The sequence below is a fragment of the Camelus bactrianus genome, chromosome 13 (assembly GCF_048773025.1).
Source record: "Camelus bactrianus isolate YW-2024 breed Bactrian camel chromosome 13, ASM4877302v1, whole genome shotgun sequence".
NCBI lineage: Eukaryota > Metazoa > Chordata > Mammalia > Artiodactyla > Camelidae > Camelus > Camelus bactrianus.
In genome coordinates, this window is record NC_133551.1 from 73,265,302 (window position 1) to 73,290,945 (window position 25,644).

At 42.4% G+C, this 25,644-nt stretch overlaps 1 protein-coding gene across 1 annotated transcript in view; it reads right to left on the reverse strand.

The window, feature by feature from the left end:
• Positions 1-3,140: 3,140 nt before the first annotated feature.
• The window catches only part of SLC25A33 (solute carrier family 25 member 33), a 28,264-nt gene continuing 5,760 nt past the window's right edge, over positions 3,141-25,644 (reverse strand). Inside the window, exons 2-7 of the mRNA XM_074377481.1 lie at positions 20,074-20,253; positions 12,034-12,111; positions 9,969-10,069; positions 8,273-8,339; positions 4,813-5,093; positions 3,141-3,648 (exon numbers count right to left, since the gene is read on the reverse strand). Coding sequence (XP_074233582.1) covers positions 3,446-3,648; positions 4,813-5,093; positions 8,273-8,339; positions 9,969-10,069; positions 12,034-12,111; positions 20,074-20,253 — 910 coding nt within the window. The 3' untranslated portion in view covers positions 3,141-3,445. The remainder of the gene's footprint in view (positions 3,649-4,812; positions 5,094-8,272; positions 8,340-9,968; positions 10,070-12,033; positions 12,112-20,073; positions 20,254-25,644) is intronic.

Consider the following 25,644-nt stretch of genomic DNA (forward strand, 5'->3'; position numbering starts at 1 on the left):
TGACTCGGCGCGCTCCCGCCGTGCAGCCAATCGGAGCGCGGGGCGAGCCCGTTGGGCGGGGCGCCGGCGGAAGTCGCGGTGCCGGCCCGAGTGCGCCCTCCCGCGGCCAGAGGTGGGAGGCGTCGCGGAGCCCTGCCCCGCGCTCTCCGTTCCCGCCGCGCTCGCCGGGCCTCTCCCGCAAAGTCCACCAACTTCGGCATCTCGGCTGGTTTTAACTAGTTTCCCCCGTTAGTTCTGTCTTCCCAACGCCTAGCCAAACCCGGCCCATGTGCGCGATGCTGTTTTCCGGCAAGTTGGAGCTTCTTAAACCACTTGACTGAAGCCACTCCAATGATCAATTGGTTTGTGGAAACATGAACGTCTCCCTCCCCACAGGGAGGAGATCGACTAGATCATAGGATCTATGCTTCCGATCGATCGTAACCCAACCAGAATGTCAGAGGTACTGGCCTAGAGGGATGAAACAAAAAAAGCACATGCAAATAAATTTTGAAAATACCTAAGTTTGAATAAACTCCTATATTATGTGTATGTTCACAGGAAGTAGAGGCTGTTTAATATTGAACTGCAAATAGTTGCGGGGGAGGGGAGTGAAGATTGATTTTATGCAAGTGTTTTAGCATTACTGGTTTGAGCTAAATTACTTTTATAACTAAAAAAAACAAAAAACAAAACCACCAGTAAGTCAGAAGCATTCGTATTTAATTACACAATATATATCTCAATGCTCCCACTATTCATGTTTTTTGGGGTCAACATAGAGTACTTACTGTCCTGGATAGTGATGGGTTATTTAGCAACAAATGTTACTTTGTTTCCTGTTGCTAGTTGGTCTGTCCACATCCTCGTCAGGTGCACTCACCAGGAACTGCAGAGGGAAGGGAGCAGGGCCTAAAATCCAGGCAGTGATTAGAGGTTGCAGTGGAAGCCCCTTTCTTGGACGCGGGCGGCAGAGCAAAGGCTTTCCTGTGCTCCGTTGCTGCTTTCACCGCAAATGAGTGAACAGTAGTGAAGCTTCCCTTCAAAATGTGAGGCATTGTATTTAAGCACCATTCTCTTTTCAAGGAAGACTAAGTGTTCGCGTGACATCCCGCTCAAAGCAAGGGCTCTGTGATCTATGTACAAAGAATGCACCCAACAACTCTGCCCTGAGCATTGCTAGTACCAGATCCCCTCCATCAGGGTAACACCTGTGGAATCATGCTCCCTCACTGAAAGGAATAGAACGGTTTGCTGGACCTTGGCTTCGGGTCAGATCACTGCACAGGCTGGGACACCCTCTCTACCTTAACATTTATCTACTCCACAAGCGGCACGAACCCACAATTGGTCAGTTTACTACTTACCTCCAGCAAGTCACGTATGCCTCGGAGCCTCTCTTACTTGTAAAATGTGGATGCTGATAATCTGTGCCTCACAAGATTGTCAGAATTAATTTAAATGGGAAAATAAGTACACCTTGCACAGTGCTTGGCACACAATGGAAAGCAATGAAGGCTTTAAAAGTCTTATACATATGATTACTGAAAAATGGTGAAATCTCAGTGACTAAGCTCAAGGAGGAGAGAAATAAATCGTGGGATTTCTCCATTAGCAGCTCAGTGATATTTCCTACTTTAAAATCCAACAAGCCCCTTTATAAAGGAAACATCACTTTTTCATGCTTGTTTTCTTCCTACTTTTGGTACTCAGTGCTTCTTCATTTCAATGCCCTGGCGTAGGAGCAAGCAGAAAATGAAATATACCAGGTCAACATCAAACTTACTTCAAGAATGTGTAAGTTCTAAATTATTTCCAAATAATTCTCATACCCAACTAGTGAATATTAAGCAACCTAACTTTTAACCTTCATATTGGATAAAATCTTGAGGAAAAATTCAGGTTTTGATACAAATATTAAAATAGGAAGGTGTTAAAAAAATAGGAAAGGGTGGCTAAGTGTCACTATTAAACAGTTTAAGTGAGCTTCTGGAATAGAAATCTCTTCACCGTCACGCATTTTAGGAGCACTGAAACTTGACTAAAGTCATTTATTTTGATTTCTACTTAGTATGGACAGTTGAAGCAAATTATACTAGAGGGCTCTAAAGCACCAGCTCACCTCCTTTATGACCAAAGGTGAACAAAATTAAACTCAAGTGGACTTTAATTTGAAAGTGTCCTCCTCTCATCCCTACCAGGGTATCTTCCACTGAATCTGCACCTGATCTTAGCCAGGAGGCTGAGAAGCCATCTGCCACTGAATCTGAAACTACAATGCATCGGTTATTAAAATCAAGGATCCTTCTAGATAATCAGATTGAAAAATAACCTTAATGTATTTAATACATGCAAATTCCAGTGAAAGAGCTAATGGGAGACCATCCATCTCACCTGCCTTGTCTTATTATTCTTTTGTCCCTTATTAAATTTCCTTTAAAAATGGGGGGTGGGGGGCGTGGCATGAGTTTAAAACTCTGGTCTTTTCTCATTTCTAGGATTTTTTTCCCCCAACCTTGAACTGGGGTATTTAAACCACACCTGGGCCTCCTGTCAGAATAAAGGGGAACCCTCCCAGGGGCAGGTGGTCACCCTTGTGCCCTGCCCCTCTTGTCCAGCAGTGGAGCCCCGGGAACAGGGTGAAGACCTGACAGGGGACATCTGCGACGCTCCATGTTCCACACTCACAGCCACGCCGGGAGGCTGCGCCCAAACTTGCTTACAGGGTCCCCGGGCTTGCCTGGGCTGAGCCTCAGGAAATACATCCTGGAGCAAGGTAACTGGTAAACAGTTCTTTAAATCTCTTGCCTTTGGTGCAAAGTGGGCCTAGAGGATAACTTCTGGAAAACATTTATAGTTTTACTGTCAGATTAAAGATTTAGTGTCAGAAAGTTGTACTTTTTTTTTTTTTTTTTAACTCAGCAGCCTGAAAGCTTAGATTATCAACCTGTATGAAACCTGGGAAGCCTGTCTTGGTCTGCCCACTGGCACTAAAATGTGACACTTCTTACCCATCCAGCACTGCAAGATCTTACAGTCAGATCAGAAAGCAGGTTGTACTTTGACTTTATAGTTTTTCTGTGTTTTTAGGTATATGCTTCGCTCAAGTCCTTAGCTGTAGTTTTACAGTACAGTGGACATGAAAGAGGACACAAACCAAATTTATACTTAAATTAAATAGCATGATTTAATTTACTGGCTGCTTAATCCCAAATCCTCTTAAGTTAAAAACAACAAAAAAACCCCAAAAACCACAAAACTCAAAAGTTTTAATTAACTGTTAACGTTAATGAATTTTAACCTTCCAGAAGGCATGACTCCAAAAGGCAACGTCCAACAGGTGATACGAGCTGGGTATTTTACGGCCTTTCCTGTTTTGGTCTCAAACATTCTAAACATCAATGGAAAAAAAAAACTCTCTAGAGTTTTTCAGCTTTATTCTTCTAGAGCACAATTTCCTGGCCCGTCACTGAGCATGGTCTTCTAACAGGTATACAATTAATTCATAGGTAGACAGCACAATGGCAGTGTTTGGTATCTGCCGGATGAGCTGGGCAAAGAGTCCTCTGTAAAAGGCAAGGTAACCTTCTTCCCGGAAGACCAGCCGAGCAGTCTGGACGAAAGACTTGTACTTGGTGCCCTCCTCCCGGAGCCGTGTCCTGATGACTTCTGCGGAGAGAAATCACACATTGCAGGCTACAGATGAACTGTACTTCCACGCATGTGAGGGCAACTCAAAGTGCACAGCTTTACAACTGTTCCGGTACAACTACGCGCTCTGCTGTCTCCACTCTGTTTGGACGGGACAGTCATGCAGAGACAATGAAAAGCTCTTTTCAGAACATTTTCTAATTCTGGGAATTGGTCAATTAGGGACATTTATGTATACATACAAAAGTGAAAAATAACTTCTAAAGGATAGAAAACAGCTTAGTTTGAATGGGACTTAATTTTAAGGTCATTCATGATTTTTTTTACTCCCAGTTAAACAAACCCTGCCATTTCACTGGAGGTATAAATTGTATGAAGTATGGCAGTATCTTCAACAAGACTTTCTTTCCAGGTGCTCCCCAACTTTCTCCTCCTACCAGGATCCTTCTCCACTCTGTCTAGCTTAAAACCTGCCTCCTACCTTTTCAGACCCCGGCCCACCTGGCCCTCCCTCATCCCGGCACCCACAGCACACCTGTCACCGCCTGCCAAGCAGACGTCAGGGCACGTGACCCGAGAGGCATCCTGACCTCTTTTCTGAGAGCCTGCGGGGCTGCTCTGTGCCCCAGCACACGATGGGGACTCAATGACCTGTTATAAGTTGACCGTGTGCATTTGTCACAGCTGACGGTGCAGCAGGCTTTCGAAAACAAACCCGGTTTTTCATGGCACAATAAACTATGCTATTTTCTTTTAAAGTAGTTCAGTAGAACATTAGGTCTATAGTTCCTTACAAAATAAGCTTGCCAAAGTAGTTTTACTCAGCACTCCATTCAAAGTGGAGGCTGGGAGATCTCTATTTTTTAAAGCGTGGCCTCCATGTCATTTTTTAAAATTGAGAAATTTTAAGTAAAATCCAGATTTCTGGCTTCTCTGAAAGCATCAACAGTTCCACCACACAGGGCCCACATTCTGTCCATCAAAGTCTGGACCACAGTTAGCTGGAGCTGAGAAAAGCAGAGCTCCCATCGCTCACATGACCTGCGCCCTCGTGCCGCAGCCGCTGCCCTGGGACTCGGTCACCTCATTACCTGCAGCCTCTGCATTTCACCTTCAGAGGTCTAGACACACCGACACGAACTGCTGGCCGCTTTACTGTTCTGGAAGGAAAGCAAAACCTACCGTGTGGGTAAGCGACACAGGAGGCACATCCCTTAGAAAGAGCAGCAGCTGCCATGAGTCCAAAAAAATTGGTGGAATTTTTCTCAGTCCCATTTGGAGAAGAGGCTAATGGAGCTTCTTTCAGATACTTCTTTAAACTTTCATAAATAGCAAAACAGATGATAGTTTCTGAAATTCCAGCATACGAGGCAGTTAATCCCCTATAGAAGCCACGAATGCCTTCCGTCTGGTAAACGTAGCGGGCACACTGGAGTGTGTTCCTCTGCTTGGAGCCTCTCACTCTGCATAAAGGAGACCAGCGACAGGCCATCAGGACCTGCAGTGAGGAGCCGGCTGTGCACCAAGTCCCGAAGACGATGGGGTGACACAGAAATCAACAATGGGTGCCACGTCCCCCTGTTCAGTGGTTGGCTGAGCCCACCTGCTGGGACACCTGATGGCCCACAGAACAGTGTGTGCACCTGGGCCCAGAGTCACAGATATGTGCTCATAGTCTTGGAGCGAATTTTGGAAAGAGCTACATGGAAGATGCTCAAAACAGAGGAAAATACAAGTGCAATGTCATCAGAACAATCCAAATGTCTAAACGCAGGATAGGTACGTAAACTAAGACAGTCATGTGGAGGGGTATGGCTCAGTGGTAGAGCGCATGCTTAGCGTGCATGAGGTCCGGGTTCAATCCCCAGGACCGCCATTTAAAATAATAATAATGATGAAAATAATAAGATAAATTCATAAATAATAAAAAAAAAGATAGTTGTGAAGGCAGTGAGATATGGGGAAGCACTTAAAGTGGACAGCAGGACAAAGTTATATGTAAAGTATAATCAAATTATGATACAAATACGTTGAAGGAAAGCTCACCAACATCCTGACTGGGCGGTGAGTGCGAGAATGCTCTTTCTTACCATTCTAGTCTCCAAGTGGCGTATTTTGATTCTATTATTTCTACATTTATAAAATTATAAACATGGAATGGATGATACAATAACTCAAAAGCCTTAGGCTTGGATGCTCTACCCCACGATGTGAAGTGGTCATAAACCGCCTGATACAAACGGAATCCCGGGATGGACCGTGTTTACACTGGGTGCACATCCAAGACCCCGCCTGTGGGCTGGAGACCAGGGCGCCCTCCTGCTCTGGTCTCGATGGGTGTCCCCACTCCTGCCCTGGAGTGACCTCTGTAACACGAATGCAAGCATGCCACTCTCCTGCTTAAAATCCTCTAATGCAGGGTTTCTCAGCCTCCGCACTATTGCTATTTTGGGCCAGAAAGCTCTCTGTTGGGGGTTGTCCCAGGCGTTGTAGGGTAGCTAGCAGCGACCCTGGCCTCTGTCTACTAGGTGCCACCGAACGGGTGAGAAATAAAAACGTCTCTAGACACTGCCAAACATTCCCTGGGGGACAAGCCCCCGAACCACTGCTCTAGTGGCTCTCCACTGCCCCAAAATAAAAGCCAAGTCCAGACTCCCATTCCCAGCCAGGGCTTTTCAGGACATGCCCCCCCCCCCCGCCCCGTTTCTTCAGCCTTATCATCCGGTAACTCCCTCCTGCTGCAGCACCTCCACGTGCAGGACACCCCTTCTCTCAGCTGCTCAGGATGGACAATGCTGTCTCGCCTCCAGACTTTCTGCACACACAAGTCACCGCCGCCACCTGCCTGGCTGTTCTTCAGATGGTGGGGTGGACGTTGCTGCCACCAGAGGCCTCGCCTCCCTACACATCCTGCCTAGACTGCATTAGGGACCCTCCAGGGTCCTGGAACACCAAGGGCTGCTTATCCCACCAGCCTATAATTCTCTTGATTTATTTTCTGTGAAGCTGTGAGCTTCTGGAAGGCAGGGCCCATGTCTTATCCTCTGCTGTTTCCACCGTGACTAGTGAACAGGAAGCATGCAACAAATACTCATTGTTGGGGGATATGTTCACAGAATCCACCCAAACAAAGCTGGGAAATGTCCTGAACGTGGGTCATTACCAGGCAGGTTGAGAAGAAAGAATATAAAGGCTCTCAGCTGACTCGTGCGTGTATCCACTACTAAACAGAAGTGATATTCGGACACCAAGCGCACACCTGGAATTGGAGGTGATTACCAAAGGTTTCCAGGAGAGGATGCTGGTCAGAGGCTTGCAGGAGAAGTAGGCGTTCTTGAGGGACAAGAAGGGGAAAACAGATTCCTGGTGAAGGTCAGCAGACTCAAGAGAGATGGAAGTATGAGAGCACGTGACATTTTTGGAAAATTGCAGAAGATCTTGAATGTAAGTTATGCCAAGAAGTCAGGATTTGATCCTGAGAGTAAAAAGGATTCACTCCAGGATTCTGAGCAAGCAATCTTGCTAGTTCAAAATGACTAGCCCTGATGAATTTTAGAAAGTTCTTTCAGCAAGAATGGATTAGGGGGAATATGGAATCAAAGACAGACAATTCAGAGGCTGTGGTGGTCACTGGACAGAAAAACAAGCTAAGCAGATCCCACTGCCACTGCCAGAGGGCGCTCTTGCCCGTCCCCTCTCGTCATTTCTTTACAGGTAGCTTAAAGTTAGACTGTACTAGCTGGAGTTCCCAGTGCCCCACACACATTTCTAAGCAACCTAGTAACAGAAGGGTTCTTAGAATCCTATCACAAAACATCATATACCAATATCATTAATATGAAACTATGGTAGTCATTGGGATGCTGTTTGATCTTGTTATTTAATGTATTAAAAAAGTATATTACTAAGGGGGAGGGTATAGCTCAGTGGTAGAGTGAATGCCTAGCATGCATGAGGTCCTGGGTTCAATCCCCAGTACTTATATTGAAATAAATAAATAAACCTATTGCCACCCCCGCCGGTCAAAAAACGAATTAAAAAAAAAGTATATTACTATATCGCAATTTTTAAAAACACTGATAACTGTATTTCAATAATTGGTTTCCATTGCTTTGCAAAACATTATTCTAAAAAGTGCCTGTAGGCTTCACTGGAAGGAATCCACCGCATGAAAAATGTTAAGAATCACTGGCTAGAGTTTCAGGGCAGAAATCTCGGCTATTTGAAAGCCTTGGAGATTAAAATGACCCTTTTGAGACCTGGGGCATTTGCTGTTCTGCCCTTACTGGCATCTTCTCATTTGAAAGAGAGGTCACCTGGAGGAGAGCCCACCATACTCCAACTGGAGGTGGGGTCTGCCAAGAGCAGAGACCCATGACTCTGAGAGAATGTCACGACCGTGGATCTGGTGCCACAACTGAGAAGACTTCCACCATCCCCTTGGGAGTTCTTTCTGTTGTCCCTTGTCTCCCCATTGCCCTTGGCAATACAAACCTCAAAACAAAAGGAGTTTCTACACATGCTTATACCCAGACAAAACAAGGATGCGCCTGGCTCAGGATGCTGTGCAGCCCACCCCACAGCTGGAATCAGCGGAACCCTACGAGTTCTTATATTAAGGAAGGAACAATTAATAACTTACTTCCGTTCTAGCTGCATCCGGGTTTTAACCATCCAAATAGGATTCATTAAGGAATTTGTGACAAAAGCTGGAACGAAAAAAAAAAAGAACAGAAAGTGCTATCACTGAAGAGGGTCAGTGCTTATTAAAGCTGTTCCATGTGATAAACTTTAAAATCAGGCTTTCAATGGCTTAGTAATAAAAACGGACAGTAGGAAGCAGTTGCATGTCCATACTGCAGACGGAAGCCGCAGTCCCCTAAGATGTATCACCTATTCGTATGCTGGACTTTAGAGCAGATCTCTCAGTTTTCTGGAGCCCTGTCTGGTCTTCCCAGCCTCGGGGTGGTGCTGTTGTTATTTCTGTTAACGGGATTCCTGTGGTAAACATGAAACTCTTCTAAAACTCAATTTAAAGCTTCAGGTCCAGAAATAATTTGTTTAAAGTGTTGCCATTCTAATCCAAAAGGTCACCTTATATATAACTTAAAATAGAAGGAACTAAATCTCCATTTACCTGACTCCACACTCAGACATTTTAATACCTGACTAATCATTTTAGGAACCTGAAGTTTTAAGACTGATCTGCTCACAGGAACCATTTTGAAAGTAAGTCTTCTCCGTCTTAATAACGTTCATCATTCTGGACCAACCAAAAAAGCACTATCATGGTATTGGCTTGACACACAGGGCGTCTTATGGAATACATCACCCCTCCACAGTCTAAGTAGACTGATTAGATAACAGGACCCTAGATAGTGGTTTAAAAATCTCCCTCCAGGTCCACTTTATTTACCAAGGGTTCTTCTAAGTTAATTTTGCAAAAGTTACAAAACTGATGAACAGTTTATGGCTAACTCGCTGTCGGCCTCCTACGTGAAGAGCAACCTCTTCTGAACACCGCATGCCCTGCTCAGAGCTCCAGGTTCTGTAAAATGCCTTTCTAGCGTGAAGCAACTTTGCGTCACATCATTTTCTATTTGGGGTCCATAAATTATCATCTGTAACTACTCAGATGGATTGCTAGTACTTTTACTTGGAGTAACAGAGACAAAACAGGTACATACAACTTACAGGCTGGCAGAGGGTGGAAATTTTCCATAAAGTGCCAATTTAATTCTCTAAAATACCTTTTTACTTAAACAGACATAAAACTTATATCTAATAAGACAGCCTTCTCTCAGCAATCCACATGTCCATTTTTTTTAAACTAAGTATTTCCTGGGGGAAAAATCCTGTTATGAATTTTCTATAGTAAGTGGGATGATTCCCTCAAAAAGGAACAGAAGCTGTGTGACCTATCACTGACCCTCAGAGAATCCTAACACAAGCCCTGAATCCCCAGCATGGAACCCAGCTGTGAGGGGGTCACGGAAACAGCAGCTCAAATTTTAGAAAATTCACTTCATGTAATAGAAAGACATGAAAACACATTAACATGACTTTAAAAGCTACATCACACTAACCAAAAGCATGCATGAGAGCCTATCAATTTTGAGGGAGAATAAAAGGCTTTAGAAGTAAAAGAAAATAGAATCAAGTTACAAGCTGCTCTTAAACACTCACATTTTATCAGTTCTAACATAAAGCTTTAGAAAAACGATTTTAGATGCAACAGGAACTGAGAGCTAATTTCTAAGTCCTGGAAAAAGCTGTTTGGCACAACACATGCTTTAGGAGAGTAAGAAACGTTATCTCTACTCCCTAGAGTAACTTACCTGCAGAGCCAGCTGAGAAAATGTGCACAATATTACTATTAGGCACGAAAATGCCATTGAACTGCTCTTTGGCTTTGGAATAGCACGCAAAGTACACAGCCCTGTTAGAACAAAGAGAGAGCGCTATGGAGACGTCATACACACGTCCCTCCCCAACCTCTGAGAAATGTAGGGATATGGGAAAGAAGCTAACATGTAACCAAAAGCTGGACCTTATGTGTGCTAAAACCAAAACCTGCTGCAGGCACCTTCAGGAAGCTCCTGCATGTCCCTCTAGAAAGTATTCAATGATGATGGAAGTGTCCAAAATAATTGAGGAAAAAGAGGTTTTGGTACTAGACACACAAAGTCCATTTATTTTCTTCATTCTGGATAAAATGCCAATCCTTTAAGCACCAACATATCTTGTAATTTTTAAAATTTGTAGTATTTCTGAAACATACCACACTTGTCCTGCCTTATGCCAAAATGAGGATGTCAGATGTGTAATCTGACCTTTTTTCTGATGGCTCGGGATCTCAGAGGAACAGCATACGTGTTTTTATAAACAGCTCCCTCCACTGACATGTTCTTTAACCCCAAAGGGACTCCCGGAAGTGGTGTCAGCCTTCCCCTCCCGCCTTTCTGGTCTCCCCTTCTCTGTCTGCTTTTTCCTCTTCTGACTGTCTCCTCTCTTGCTGGGGCTGGGGAGCGGGGGCTGGCTGTGATTTTCCCTGCTCCTTCACCAGCAATGTCAACTGGCCAATGGATCAATCACAGAATGTATTTTGCATCTTAGAATCCTGACTACTTCCAATGTTATAAAACGGTCTTCCGTTTTCTCTAGGGCCCAACTGTTCTACATGGCTGTGGTACAGTCATGAATCGCTATCACATTAACAAGTGCTACCAATTTAGCACTGTCCACAAGCAGGTCTGACTCCATTTTCTTTATTTCCTATGTATATGCAGTATGTCTGCCTTCTCTTAGGAATGCACACCCCCCCGTATAAGCTCACAGACAAGTACTTTCTATATTTAAATAGAATATACACATAAGTTACACAATCCTAAAGGAACAAAAAGGCTTAATAAGATTCTGCATTTTTACAACATCCTCAGGAGATTTGTACATAAATTGAAGCACCGATCTGCAAGAACTCTAGAAGCTTTTAGTCTTCACTTTGTATAAAATAACATTCTCATTTTTGTTATAAAGATTAATTCTCCTTAAGGTCTATTCGAGTATCACGTAGATTCAGGTAAGTGTCCTACTGCTGTCACCCAGCTCCCCTCGCAGGAAGCAGTTTCTTACCTACTTTTTGCTACACACACACACACTCCCCGACACACCTCCTCACTTGCACACCTCACATGTCTATCCTCTGCGTCAGCGCCGTCCAACAGAACTTTCTGCAGAGACGGAAATGTTCTGTATCTACGATCTGCAGTGCAGGAACCACTAGTGACATACGAATACTAAGTACCTGAAACATGGCTAGTGAGCCTGAGGAACTGAGTTTTTAATTTTAATTAATTTAAATAGCCCTATGTGGCCAGTGACTATTGTTTTGGGACAGTGAAGCTTGATATATTCAAGTAAGCTTTGAAGAGAATTGTTAACAAAATGAGGATGCTGTTTTATATAAAGTCTAGAAGTCTTTAAAATTCCTTCAGATCAGTGCTGTCAAGTACAAGTGAATCACACAGGGGTCTGGTTAGAACACAAATTCTGATGTAGGTCTGGGGTGTGGTCTGAGATCTCAGTTTTAACAAGCTCCTAGGTGATGCCAACGCTGCTGACACAGGCCATGCTCAGAGCAGTAAACACTTATTTAGCGAAGACTTCAGGTGATGGGAGCAGACGAATTTTCAACTTAAGAATAAAATAACTAGAATCTCTTTCTCACACACACACTAAAAGACTCACCAAGAGTTATCCCTGTTGCTAGACATCAGATGTATTTGGGCAAACCCCACACAGAAAAAGAACCCAGCCACCTAGCAGTACTGCCCCTCTGGGAAGGACCCTGCATATTACACTGCATGCTGTATGTAGTGAGTCAGCCGCAAGTTCAACACTTACCTTGATGGTGCAACTCCAACCAAATTTGGACCCAAGCCTCTAAAAAGTGACTTTGGTCCCTCCTTCTCCAAGATCGACCTGAATAGAAAGAAAAGATCTAACTTTAAAATCCTTAGGCAAGGCCTATGCAAAATGATGAGGGTCAGCCTTCACATTAGCTCCGTGAATAAATACAGAACAGAACGTTTACAAACCCCAGAGTCTTATCTGATTATATTACAATACAGAATCAGAAGAGTGAAAAATAATGCTTTCATTACTGCAGTGAAAAACCATGCTTCCAAGTCTTTCCCCTTGTTCATCCGGGAGCAAGGTTCAGGGTTTGCACCTCACACCGCAGTGCTAGTCAGGCAGTGTGAGCATCTGGCAAAGGGTCTGACACAGGAAACAGTGTCCTCGTTATGACAAGATTTGCTGACAAACAGGCTCAGAAATGTCTTCGGATGGCATTTCTTTTGGATTTACTCCTTATTTATAACAATCCTATCTTCTAGACCTTTACTCATTGTAGGAGAGCCCCAACCAGGGATATAAGGAGTAGAAAAACCTAGTAATTTTCACGTGATGGATGACTGCTATTTAAAGCCAAAACCTAGTATCTTGAGTTCAAAGAAAATACTGTGCCTTGCTTTTTCTTTAAAAACTTTTTTTTAGTGTGGTAACATACACATAAATTTTTTTTTTTTTTACCATTTTAACCATTTTTAAGTGTACAGTTCAGTGGCAGTAAGTACATTCAAACTGTTGTACAACTCTCACCATCCATCTCTAGACCCTCCTCATCTTCTCAAACTGGAATTCCACACCCATTAAATACGAACTAGCCCTCCCCTCGCAAACACCACTCTAATTTGTCTCTGTGAACTTGCCTACCCTAGGGACCTCATATGAGTGAATCATATAGCATTTGTCCTTTAGTGACAGGCTCATTTTACTTAGCACAGTGTCATTAAGGTTATTTGTTACAGCATGTGTCAGAAAGCCCTTTTTTAAGGCTAAATAACACTCCGTTATATGGATGCCCCACGTGCTATTCACCCATTTGCCTGTCAGTGGACACTTGGGCTGCTTCCACCTTTTGACTACTGTGAACACAAGTGTGAACATGAGTGTCCAGTATCTGCTCAGGTCCCTGCTTTGCCACGCTATCCACCACAGCAGCTGAACCGCTTTACATTCCTACCAGCAACGCACAAAGGTTTAAAATTTTCCACATCCTTGCCAGCCTGCTTTAAAAAAAAAAATTAAGTATGGTCTCTGACTAAAAATGACTATAAGAGAATTCTCAAAGGCTTGCATAGAACATTCTTTTCCTACTATAACATAATGATCTTCAAATTGGTTAAATTTATTCTTTTCAATGGCTCAATCTTCATGGTATCCTAGAGAATTTATATTGTTAAATTATGGTCCTCTCCAGTTTAATCTTCTTTTCTGTGGATTTTTTTTTAACTTGGTAATTAGTACCTCCAATATGACAGCATTCCGAGATGATCTAGCTCACAGATAATCCTACTGTCAAAAGAGTTTATGCAATGTTTTACCTTTTATTACGACACTGAAGGTAAGATTAAAAGGTATCTTCCACTTTATGGAAAACATTTTCCTATAAAGCCAATAGCCAATTCTGTTTCCACCAATTTCCACTTCTCCCATAGAGAAAGTTTTTAAAACAAAGCTGAAATTTTTGCTGCACATGAGGTTAAGCTGATATTTTGGTCTGTGGCATGTTGGATGATGTTAAAGTTTTATCTGTTTGTAGCTTTCTTTCTTTCTTCAGATCAGTGTAATGTTTCATAGTCTAGATCCCCTGAATGGACAAACAAAATAAAAATTTGAATCTTAGCCTTCTCTTCTACAAATTTCTGGATGTTTATAAAATATTTCAATATAAGAATATTTGTACCTTTAACAGCTTTCCTAAAAAGTAGGAGGCTAGCAATTAGACAAGAGAAAATAAACAGAAGTATCTAGATTGGAAAGGAAAGAGCAAATCTATCTACATTCACAGACTACATGGGCTTATATATACAGAAGGAAAAACTAAGGAGTCCACTAAAAAATCACTATAATTAATAAACAAGTTCAATAAGGTTGCAGGATACAAGATTAATATACAAAAGCCAATTGTATTTCTCCATAGTAGCAGCAAACAGTCTGAAATGGAAATTTAAATTCCACTTCACAATAGCAACGAAAAGCATAAAATACTTATCTCTAGAGATGAAGTAGATTAGTGGCTGCCAGAGGCTGGGGGAGGGGGAAATGGAGAATGATTACTAATGGGTATGTTTCTCTTTGGTGTGATGGAGATTTTCTAGAATTAGACAGTAGTGGTGGTCATATAACTCTGTGAATATATTCAAACCCACTGAACTGTGTATTTTAAAAGGATGAATTTTATCGTATGTGAATAATACCTCAATAAAGCTATTATTAAAAAAAGTAATAAACTAGACCTCAGTTCTATCTATATAAGTAAATTACTTAAAAGCAGTGGGAGACAAAAGTCTTCTTTTCTAATCATAGACTCTTTTCCTTACTGGCAGGTATCAACCCAGGCCCTTTTAAGTGATCCCAAGATGCACTCTTGTCTGTGTGGCCCAGACTAAACCCTCCAGTGACTGAGTGTCACATGAAGGTACTCTGCTTGCCACACTAGACAACGAGAGAGTGCATCTCACTGAAGTACAGCATACATTTCTTCTCTTTTTTTAGCGGCATCTGGGAAGGTCAAAGCAATGTGTTTCAAATAGGACCTAGCCATACAACAGAACATCATTTGGCAAGAAAAAGGAGGAACTGACACACACTACAAGGATGAACCTTCCAGAAACTTTATGTTAAGTGAAAGCAGTGGACACAAAAGGCCATTATGTTGTGTGATCTCATTTATATGAAATATCCAGGAGACAAATCGATAGAGACAAAGTAGACTAGTGGTTGGCTGTCCAGGGTTGGGCGCCTGGGGATGGGGAGTGGCCGTAAACAGGTGAGGGGATCCTTGTGGTGGGGGTGAAAAAGTTCTAAAATCAAACTGTCGTGGTGGTTGCACAAAACTCTGTGAATTCACGAAAACAGCTGAACTGTATGCTTTAAGTGGGCAAATTGTATGGTATATAAATTAATTTTAATAAAGCAGTTAAACAACAAACTACAGAAAGGCTCACTGAAAAAGTCCTTGAAAATAGAAGAGATACTGGCAGGAATTGAGTTTTAAAATAAAATTTAGCTCTTGTGCTAAATTAATCACTTAACAACAAATGATAAAACTGGGATATAGACTACAGATTAGTTAAACAACAGTGTATCAATATTAAATTTCTTGAATTTGAAAACTGTACTGTGGTTTTAAGAGAATAGCATTGTTCTTAGGAAATAAATGCTGAAGAATTAGGGGTAAAGTGATATAATATGTGTAACTTATTTTCCAATGGTTCAGAAAAAAAGTATGCTTGTATACATAAAGCAAACACAAATAAACAAATGTGGCAAAAATGTTAAAACTGGTGACCTGAGGTGGAGAATATAAGCAAGTTATCTGTACTGTTTCTATAACTTTTCTGTAAGTTTGAAATTATTTCAAAATAAAATTCTTAAAAATAAAAAAGCTATACGGGGGTAAAGGGGGTGGGAAGGGACAAACTGGGAGTTTGAGATTTACAGATACTAACTACTATATATAAAATAGATAAACAACAAGGTCCCACTGTGTAGCACAGGGAACTACACTCAATACCGTGTAGTAACCTATAATGAAAAAGCATATGAAATTGAATATATGTATGTATATGTATGAAACATTATGCTGCACACCAGAAATTGACTCAACATTGTAAACTGACTATACTTCAATTTTAAAAAATGCAAAAAAAAAAAAAGCTATAGGTCATAGGTTATAAAAATACTGAACTCATGTTTTTAGCTCACAAAGCCGTTGGGGTAAAGACAATTCGTGGGTTTCTGTAAACCTAATACTCCAAATGACGTCCACAGGGCTTCAGTGCATTTGCACACTGGCCAAAAGCTAAGCCATTTGGTCCTTACTAGAGGCATGAGAATTTAGTGTTTTCAACTTTAAACACTTCACTGTTACTCCTTCTCAAAACAAGATTGTGCTTTTAAAAAGCCAAGCTCTCCAAAACTTCTCTCAAATAATACCTTCAAGTGACCTACACTTTATAATACAGTATGTAAAAGACTTCAAATGGTCAATATAGGCAAACTTTTTTAAAGTTTATAGGAGGTCCCCATTAATGCTCTCTGTGCAGCCAGCACCAGGAGTCACTTAAACACCATTAAGGGAGCCTCTGCCTCCAGGAAGCTCGGAGCCTCTCATCCATAATGCAGCAGTGAGCTCGTGTCCTCAAGTGACTTGGGCCTTTTAAGAACTGCAGAAAGGCTGTCTCCATAGTTACACGTATTAACAGTAGGCAAAAAGTCAAATCTGTTACATAATTCAAACTTCTAACCTATCTGGATGTTTACAAAACTTTTCTGGAACAATCAAGTTCCTACTATAAATGGTACTCTCCAGCTTCAAAATAAAGCATGTTCGGACTGAGACTAATTTTCCCATGGTTGTATAAACTTTCATTTAGGAAAGAAATGCAAAAGGAAGTCAGAGGCTTGTTTGGAGCATCTCATTCTCTTCACTAGTTTTAGATCATAACACGCATGCCACAGACCGATCCGAGACAAAGTCCCCATCTGAACACATCCGCTTTTTAAAAGAGAGACAACTTCACTAATATATTCCTTTTCAGACTAAAAAGATACTTGAAAAAAACAAAAATAAGGTACCTGAGTAGTTTAAAGAATAGGTTCTGCTTACTAAAAAAAAAAAAAAAAAAAAAAAAAAAAAGACTAAGTCATAAGACTTTTTAAAGCAGATACTTGAACTTAATGGATATATTATTACTGTTTGGAAAATTTAATAGGGAGAGCCTAAATGTGTTAACATCTTTCCTTTTTTCTTTTTAAGTAACTATATTCAAAATATAAAGGTAATCAGTACTTCAATGGTGAATGTTTTTCCTCTAATAGGTTAATAGAAGACACAAGCAAACACTGGTGTGCATTTTGCAAAGCAAACTTCCTGTAAACAAACTCCATTGCCTGGTAAGTCTTTAAGCATGTAGTACTTCTTCAAAGAGTTAAGACTAATAATAAGCAGCTTGGTTTTAAACGAATAATCATTTGATAAACCCAAAAGCTTCTAAAACTGTGAACAGACAACTTTGCTGGACTTTGTGATACAGAGAAAAGGCCCGGATGCTTGTCCTGGGTTTACTTCCGAGATAAAGAGCCTGTTCCGTAGACCATCATCACTGCCCTTAGCCTGAGGGTGGTGAATGGAAGAATCTGAAAGCAGTCCAATAACCAGGCGAGAGGAGGGCGGCCTCACCGGGGTGGTGGTGAAGTGAAAAGCAGTCATCTTCCACGAAACCACCCTCCAAGACAATGGTTCTAATGAGGGCGCACTGTCTCCATGTAAGTACTGGGTAACAGGCTGCTTTCAGTACTTATTAACAGGAAAAGACATTCCTCCTCAAGAGCAAGTATGCTTTCTTCCGATGAGAATTATGCAATATGACAGTCCCCCTTTTCTTTTGGCCACTGAGAAACTCAGTTATAAATCCTATGTTTAAAAAGTACAGAAAGTATTAGATTGCAGCTAACATTTATCGTTTACATGGCCGGGGAAGGAGTGTGTGTTAAACTCTTTATGGTCAGTATTTTACTGATGTGCCAAAATTCATCCATTCATCCTACCAGTACTGAATTCCTGCTGTGGGACAGGCTGCACTCTCAGGACTAGGGGATACCTCAGTGGTCAGAACAAATCAAAGTCTCTGCCTCTCCGGAACCTCCATTCTGGTGGGGGCAGGGAGAGAAAATAAACGGTATAAATACTTTCTAAATCTTTTGAAAACTACACTGTATTATGGATGGAGGTAAGTGCTATGGATACAAATAAAGCGGGAAGGAAGAATGGGGCATGAAGGGAGGGCTCAGTTTTAAACAGCATGGTCACTGCAAGGCCCTCCTGCAAAGGTGACAATGGAGAGCCAGCCATGCAGATAATGTCCAGGACAAAGGCCCTGCTGTGGAATGTTCCAATGTTCCCAGTCTTTTAAAGGGACAGTAAGGAGGCCAGTGTCGCTGAAGGGGTTGGGGAGGAGAAATACGAGATGAAGTCAGAGCAGTGCTGGGAGACAACAGCAGTGCTGAGCCTGGCAGGCCTCAGGGGTAGCTCTGGTGGTCCCTCAGGAGAAGGTGGCCTGGGAGGCTCCGAGAAGAGGGTTCCCTGGCTGCTCCTCCAAGAACAGCCTGAAGGTGGAGAGGGGCATGAGGTCTCAAGTCACACCAGTGAGGAAAACAGGTTGCTGGTGTGTGGTGTGGGCACTACTGTCCATGTGTTTTAAAAGATGGAGAGGCTTTTTTTTTTTTCCTTTGGTTTACATTTTAGCAAACAATTGCCCTGACCGGGGTAGAATATACATTTAGGGGAGATTATTGGAGATAGAGAGACAGATACTAGAGCCACAGAACATGCATCCTAAAGCACCTGCACCAAAGAGACACTCCCGTTCACCTTAGGGCTAGGCCCTGTGGCACCCACCGCTTCTGGGCACCAGTTTCCCAGTTACTGTAAATATGCAAAACCACTAGTCATGAGCTATTGGCAAGTATGTAAGAGGAAGTTTACCTTGGATGTTAGTAGAGTTGGCAAACTACTTCTCTGTTTCATTGCGTCCAAAGCACTTAAGTTCCTCAGAAGAAAGGTGTCATTAGACACTGCTAATGACAAAACTTATAAAAGGCAAACCAGGGCAGGGTGTCTTCAGTGTCATGCTCTCTGAGGAAGTGGCCTGTCCTCTCCTTACTGAGGGCAAATGTGCCTTAACCTCTGCCTTGTGTCTCCCCTCCCCTTCTCAGTGGTTAATTTTTGAAAAATGGATTCTCCTGGAGTCTTGGGTACCAGCCTTCCCTTTCCCTAGATGGGTTTCTGACTCACTTGGGACCCTGCCCTTGGCAGCCTCTATGGCCCCATGAGCTCGGATGCACCCTCTTACACATGTTTGGCATGAGTGCCTGAGAGACTTGGAAGGCAGCTTTAAAAACAAAATGTACCTAGAAATAAATTAAGTCCTTTCCAATTCATTCCACCTTATCTAAAATGTGACTAAACTCTGCCCAAAGTGAGAAGTATTGTGGTTATTGAGACAGAGTATTTCTATTTTATTACATCTTTTTCTAATGTTTCCCAACAAAACATCCACACTGATACACAGCAGTGTCTGTCTTGAACACACACTCTCCCAATGATTGGTTTTAAAGACCTGAATATCTTGTGGGGTCAAATTCAACCATCATTTATGGAATATCTCTTTTAAAGTACAAGGCCCTGAGGTAAAACGCAGACACTGCCGGGGCTCTTCTGAATTTGTGATTTTGCCCTAAGCATAGAGACTGATAAGCCAAATTCAACTTAAGCAGAGGAGATTATTCTTCATGCAGTAACAGTAATAAATTAAGCAGGTAGCCTAGGTATGAAACAAAAATGTTAAAGACCATTTTACTAAATATATCTCACAACTTTTTTATAAATGTAAAATTACTTCCAAATAAAAAGTAAAAAAGTGTAACATTCTGTTTCCATATTACTTCCTCTTAAAATATTCACAGCCCTTCTCTTGTACAACTTTCAGATTTTTAATTTCATTCTACCACCAGGGCTTCTTGCTAGCCCTCAACAGATGTGGGGGCAAGAATAACACTTTGATGCAACAATTTAAACGTGGATTCAGGGTTTGCTTTGTTAGGTTTACTTTAACTGTCCCCAGACGCTGATCACATGCATAGCAGGAGCCCTGCAGCCAAGGAAACAAGGTCAGAGTTCAAAGGTATTGGTACAGAAACCTAATTCTCAAATTTGGACAAAGCTTGTAAAAATAGAACATCCCATCTCATGGGCTTAGTAAACATTCTGCGCTGATAGTGGGGGCAGGAGTCCAGAATGGGGACTGAACTTACTTCAGAACCTGTAAGAGCCCTGGTGTCACAGACGTTGGTCTCACCATTCCAGCGCCACTAATGGTCCCCAGATGAACCTGAGGATAATAGACTGTCCGAAGAGCTAATCTTGAAGACTGCAACCTCGTCTTAATGACTTCGAGTGGACAAGTGAAAACAGCACCGACCGTGCCCCCACATCTGTAAGAAAAGAAGTCACAACAGGATCGGAAAAGCTCTACCATCCTCTCTATGGAAACGAAATGTGAAACTGAACTTTTCTCTATTTAAAAAAAAGGTACCTATGTTCATTTCATAATTAGAACATACCAGGAGGTTAAAAAAAGAATCAGTTGAAATCCCAGCACCTAAAGAGATAATCATTGTTAACACATTAGCACATCCTTTAGGGCTTTTCATTACAGGCCTTTTAATCTCACATTTTTTTTTCTCATCTAGATATCGTGAATGTCTTTCCACGCAAACATATACACACCGACACCATCATTTGTAACGGCTGCATACTATTCCTCTGTATCAGTGTATAACATTTTCTGTTAGATATTCATGTCTTTTCTAATTTCACTGCCAGGTTGCAACAAATATTCTGGAAAATGCATCTTTTCACAATGAGACAAAATAGTTATCAGGTAATACTACTATTTTGAAAATCAGTTGACTACAACACAGGTTTTTATTAAAATCTGATTAATTTGGACTCCATTGAAAATCAGACTAAAGCTTACTTTTAATGATGAAGCCCTTGTGTTTCCCTCAGTCAGAACTAATCAATTCATCCTCTGGGATTTCATTAGTTGCACTGTCTCTGTGGGTCAGTGTTCCCCTAACTACACTTTATAATTTGTTCCTATCAAAATATTACCTGAATTTAAAATTTTTCTTCAAGACAACTCACCTATTTATCCCCAAATACCTACTTCCATCTTTTCTTAAACAATAACACCCCTGAAACTGCTTATCTGATGGGCTGGTTATAGATACCAAGGTCATGTACCATCCAATGGCGCCCCCACACCACCAGCCATACAGGGTGAAATCTTTGAGAAACAATAAAGGTCAGTACCTGAGTCTTAGTCATCTTTGTACCCCTGGCCTTAGGACTCACAGGCTCACAAATAAGATTTGCTAATAAGAAATGGAATTATTAAATTGGGATTTCAAGGAGAATGCCTTTTAAGGGATTGAAATGTTTGAAAACAGCACTTACTGTCCACCTCCTGTCACAGGCCGACTCTCCCATGAGATGGGGAGCCCCCTCCCTCTGTACGTTCCTGCACCTAGCTAGAGGACAGTACTGGGCCTCTATGATTGAGAAAAGGAAAGACAGGGAAGGATGGGTCCTGGAAAACAGAATATTTAAGTGAGCTTCCCTACTCCACCACATGCAGGGGTTGGAAATGTGGACGCGAACCCAGCACCTAGCACACCCCCTGAAGGAAGGAATGAAGTAAAATCTCCAGGCAGCATTTCAAAATCAGAAGCCTAGTTCTACAGAGCAGGTAAAAAACTGATAACTGAGAGCTAGGTAAGAGCCATCAGCACTACTACCATTGACTGAATGGTTATTTCATGGCATACATTCAATCCTCCAACAATCCTACGAGGTAGGAACTATTATTTAGCCTCAATTTACCATGAAGAATCTGAATGTCAGAAAGAAAGAGAATGAAGTGTACAGATTAGGGGAAGAGGGGGAGGAGAGGAAAACAGCTGTTTTGGGCTAGTTAGGTAACCCTGCTTTAAAATTATGATGATAATATAGCCTAAGCTGAACTGTTTGTCTACACAGTGTTTTTTGAACCGTGGGCCAAAGCCCATCATCCACAAAGCAACACAGAGAACCACAATCAGGACGAGAAGGGAGCACGGCAGGAAGGACTTGATGTACCGAACAACTACCGTCTGACTCTCCTGGATTTTGTAGGGTGATACTATCCTGACCTTACAGACCGGGAACCTGGATCTCAATGAGGTTATCCACTTTCTCAAAGAAGCCACAAGTGACTAAGTGTCTAAACTGAAGCCCAAATCCACATCCTGTCTTCAAAGCCTGTGTTCTTCCAACTGTACTATGGTTTTCCCTTCGGGATAATTATGCAAAAACAGGTACTATATACATGCAGTTAGCTTATTTAGACTATTTCCATCCACTTTCAAAATGGAAAATTGTTGATTAGACAACTAGGACTTTAAAACTCGAATGTGTCTTTTTGTATCAAGAAAAAATTGTGAGCCCAACTGAATGTTGGTCTGTATAATGTGCTCTAAGCACTAGAATGTATCTAAAGAAAATGGGGTATGATGGGAATTATTTTAAAAAAGTAAAAAAAAAAAACCCCAAAAAACCACCTTCCAAATCTGTGTCTATTCACACAAAATAAATTGATCTTAACTATTAAAATAATAACCATGTGCTTAAAAAGCAGTATAACATTTTAAACTTTGGAAAACCTACAAGCTCTTGAGTAAGATAAAGACATACCTGAAATCAATACCATGACTCCAGGTCACTGAAAAAAACAGAGCTTTGGGTAAATTCTTTCATCAGAAAGTCAACAAGTTTCAATACGACACGAGTCAACAACATTTGCTTTGTCCCTAGGTTAGCAGTGCTTCTCACCGTGGCCAACTGCCATCCAAACCAATGCCACTGACCAGAGGATGGCCCGCAGGACAGTGCCTGTCTAAGGAAGCAAATGTGCCTGCGCACAGCTGGCTGATCACCTCCTGGGGGTGACAAGACACACTCACTGCACAGCCAGTGTTCTATGCATCACACACCGCGTCCAGGGCAGGAGTAGGGGAGGTGGTCTCCGACTTGCCAGGGGTGAGCTAAGGCACTCCAGCTCCCTCCTCTGCAGGAGGGCTGATGCCGCCTCAGAGCATCACGGGAAAACAACTGAAACCTGGGAAAGCACTGCACACTGTCAACAGCGGTATGAAATAACCACTTGGTAGCTAAGCCCTTCCTCACCTACCAGGAAAAAAAATCTTAGATGAAAAATACCCAAAGGAGATCTTAAATCAAGCTGAGTTGCATACATATTCACTAAAATACTCTTAATCAGAAGAAAACAGATTCTGATATTAAATTAAATTGCCCACCGAAGATTCTTCCTGAAATTTAAGATATCTCATAGCAGAATTTTAGAAGTTATCTTTCAGTTCAACTGCTTTTTGTTTCTTCATGAACCAACACATACAGGGCAATTCATCAACCTGAGGAGATAATAGACAATATAAATCAAAATACTGACTTCTCTAGATTGGCTTTCCAAATTTTCTAAAGATATTTAATCATGCTGGGTCCAAAGCACTTAAGAGTACAACAAACTATATTTTTTATAGAAAAAAGTTCTCATCAGTTCTCAAGTCTTCGATGCCAAGACCTTCAACATCGGCCTGACTCCTCACCAAGGTCAACTGGAGGGATGAAGACCTTCCCACTGTGACTCTGCAAAAGGTGTTAACTGAGTTTTCAGGAGTCTCAATTCGGAAAGGGGAGAGTCCTTCACAGCCCCCCACCATCACCGGTTTTCAGCTGTGCTCCACTGAATCCTGCCTTTCCTATCAATGATGTCACAGGCAGACCCATGACTTCCTGGTAACTTCCAGTTTTTCAAATTCTGTTCTGTCTAAAACGTCGATCTCAAATCTGATTCAAAACTTGCTTCCACCACTGCCAGTCAGATAGGTGGCTGGATGGGGCTTGGTGGAGGAGGGGACCCTTTTCTTTCCTTCCGTTTGGGGTTCTCTGGGCAGAAGGACAGGGGGAGAAGAAGTCCTATGGAAACAGTCTCGGTCTTGTTGGGGGTCCACCTGGCTGTGTACATTATGTACACTCGTGTGTACATACAAGTATATACATACATAATTCGCCTCAGCGAATGTTATGATTTCAGTGACAATGCTGTGCAGGCCTCTTTGGGGTGGTGTTCAATCTCACCAAGAGTCCCAACACTGGGAAACCCTGTACTGGGCCTACTAGCAGTCCCCCCCCAAAACTCCTTCGGCCTTACTTGCTTGGGAACCTTGCAGATTAGGTGTCTTTCCTTCCTTTGGTCCCCATGCTCCCTAATGCCACTAACATCCTTCCATGGCCACCATGAGGCAACAAGATGGACACTCAGTAGGAAGTCACCCCCATGTCCTTCCTAAGCACACCACACCGGTCCCTTCTCATCCTGCAGACCCAGGCTAATGCAGCAGCCACCCACCTGCAGGGAGCCTCTGGACAGGGCAAGCTACTGCCTCTCAGCCTCACAACCTCACTCCATCTACAGCCCAGACCGGTAGGGGCTAATAACAGGGAAAGGGACAGTGACAGAAAAGGCCTCTCAACACTCTACAGGTCACCATGCTGACAATTAGAACCTTCCTGCTCTGCCCACACAACCTGGTGCAGTGGTCAATGCAGACGGCAGATTCCGCCACCTCCTTCTGAGTCTTAGAGCCGGCTCCTCTCGGTTCAGCTGAGGGCCCTGGCAGCCAGTGCTCAGACAACAGGACAAGTCACAGTCAACATCGAGTTCTGAGATGACACAGCGTCAGCATCACAGTCAGGGAACTGATTCTGATTGGATCCTGATACTTTAAACCACTAATCTCCGAAGTGAGGGAGTACATGCAGTGACCCACAGGCATACAGGAAGAAAACATTACAGAAAGAAATAAAATTCCACTTTATTTAGAAGCCCCACCATTTAATTTCTGTTTTGTGTGTATGTTTCAGAATGTGTATAAAATTAATAGAGTACTATGAATACACATGGGGATGTGCATTTTAACCACAGGGTTGTGTGATCAAAGTTTGAAGACCACTATTCTAGACCAGTCAGTGGTTCTCAACCAGAGCAGCTCTGTCCTCAAGCCAGTGGCACCTGGCAATGTCTGAAGACATTTTTGGTTGTTGAAATTGGGGGAGGGGGTACTAGCACCTCGTGTGTAGAGGCCAGGGATGCTGGTAAACATCCTATACTGTACAGGACAACCCTGATCTCTAAACAAATAATGATTTGACCAAGGTTGAGAAACTCTGCTCCAGATCAGTAAAACGGACAGCATATTTGAAGGCAGTATGACCAATGTGGAGGATACTGCTGGATGCCTCTCAGCATCTATTCTCCTCTTCCTCTGTCTTGACAAGATCCCAATTTTCTTAAGCCATTTAGTTTGGAATGGGATTGAACTCATGTCTAGTTTAGCCCCAACTCACTTAACGTCACGTCATGCCATCTGTTCAGAGATGGGCACAGAATTCAGCCCACGATAAGTAGCAGTAACCCCCCCGGGAGCAACACTGGTTTAGAGCTGGGTGCACGTCCAAGTTGGTCTAATCAGAGTTAAGCTCAAGACTTGTTCAATGGTGGAGAAACACCCGCAGGTGCTGGAAGCTGTTCTGTGTTCATGCAGGGACCAACCTTGGAATCAAGCAGATATTTCTGGAAAGCAGAGCAGTCACTGTGGGGTCCCATGGTGACGCTGTGGAGCTATGTAGATAAGACCTTCCCAAGCCTGTGCTCTCTCTGGAATTTAGGTCTATGTGCCAATAATCAAGCCAGTTGGAAGTGA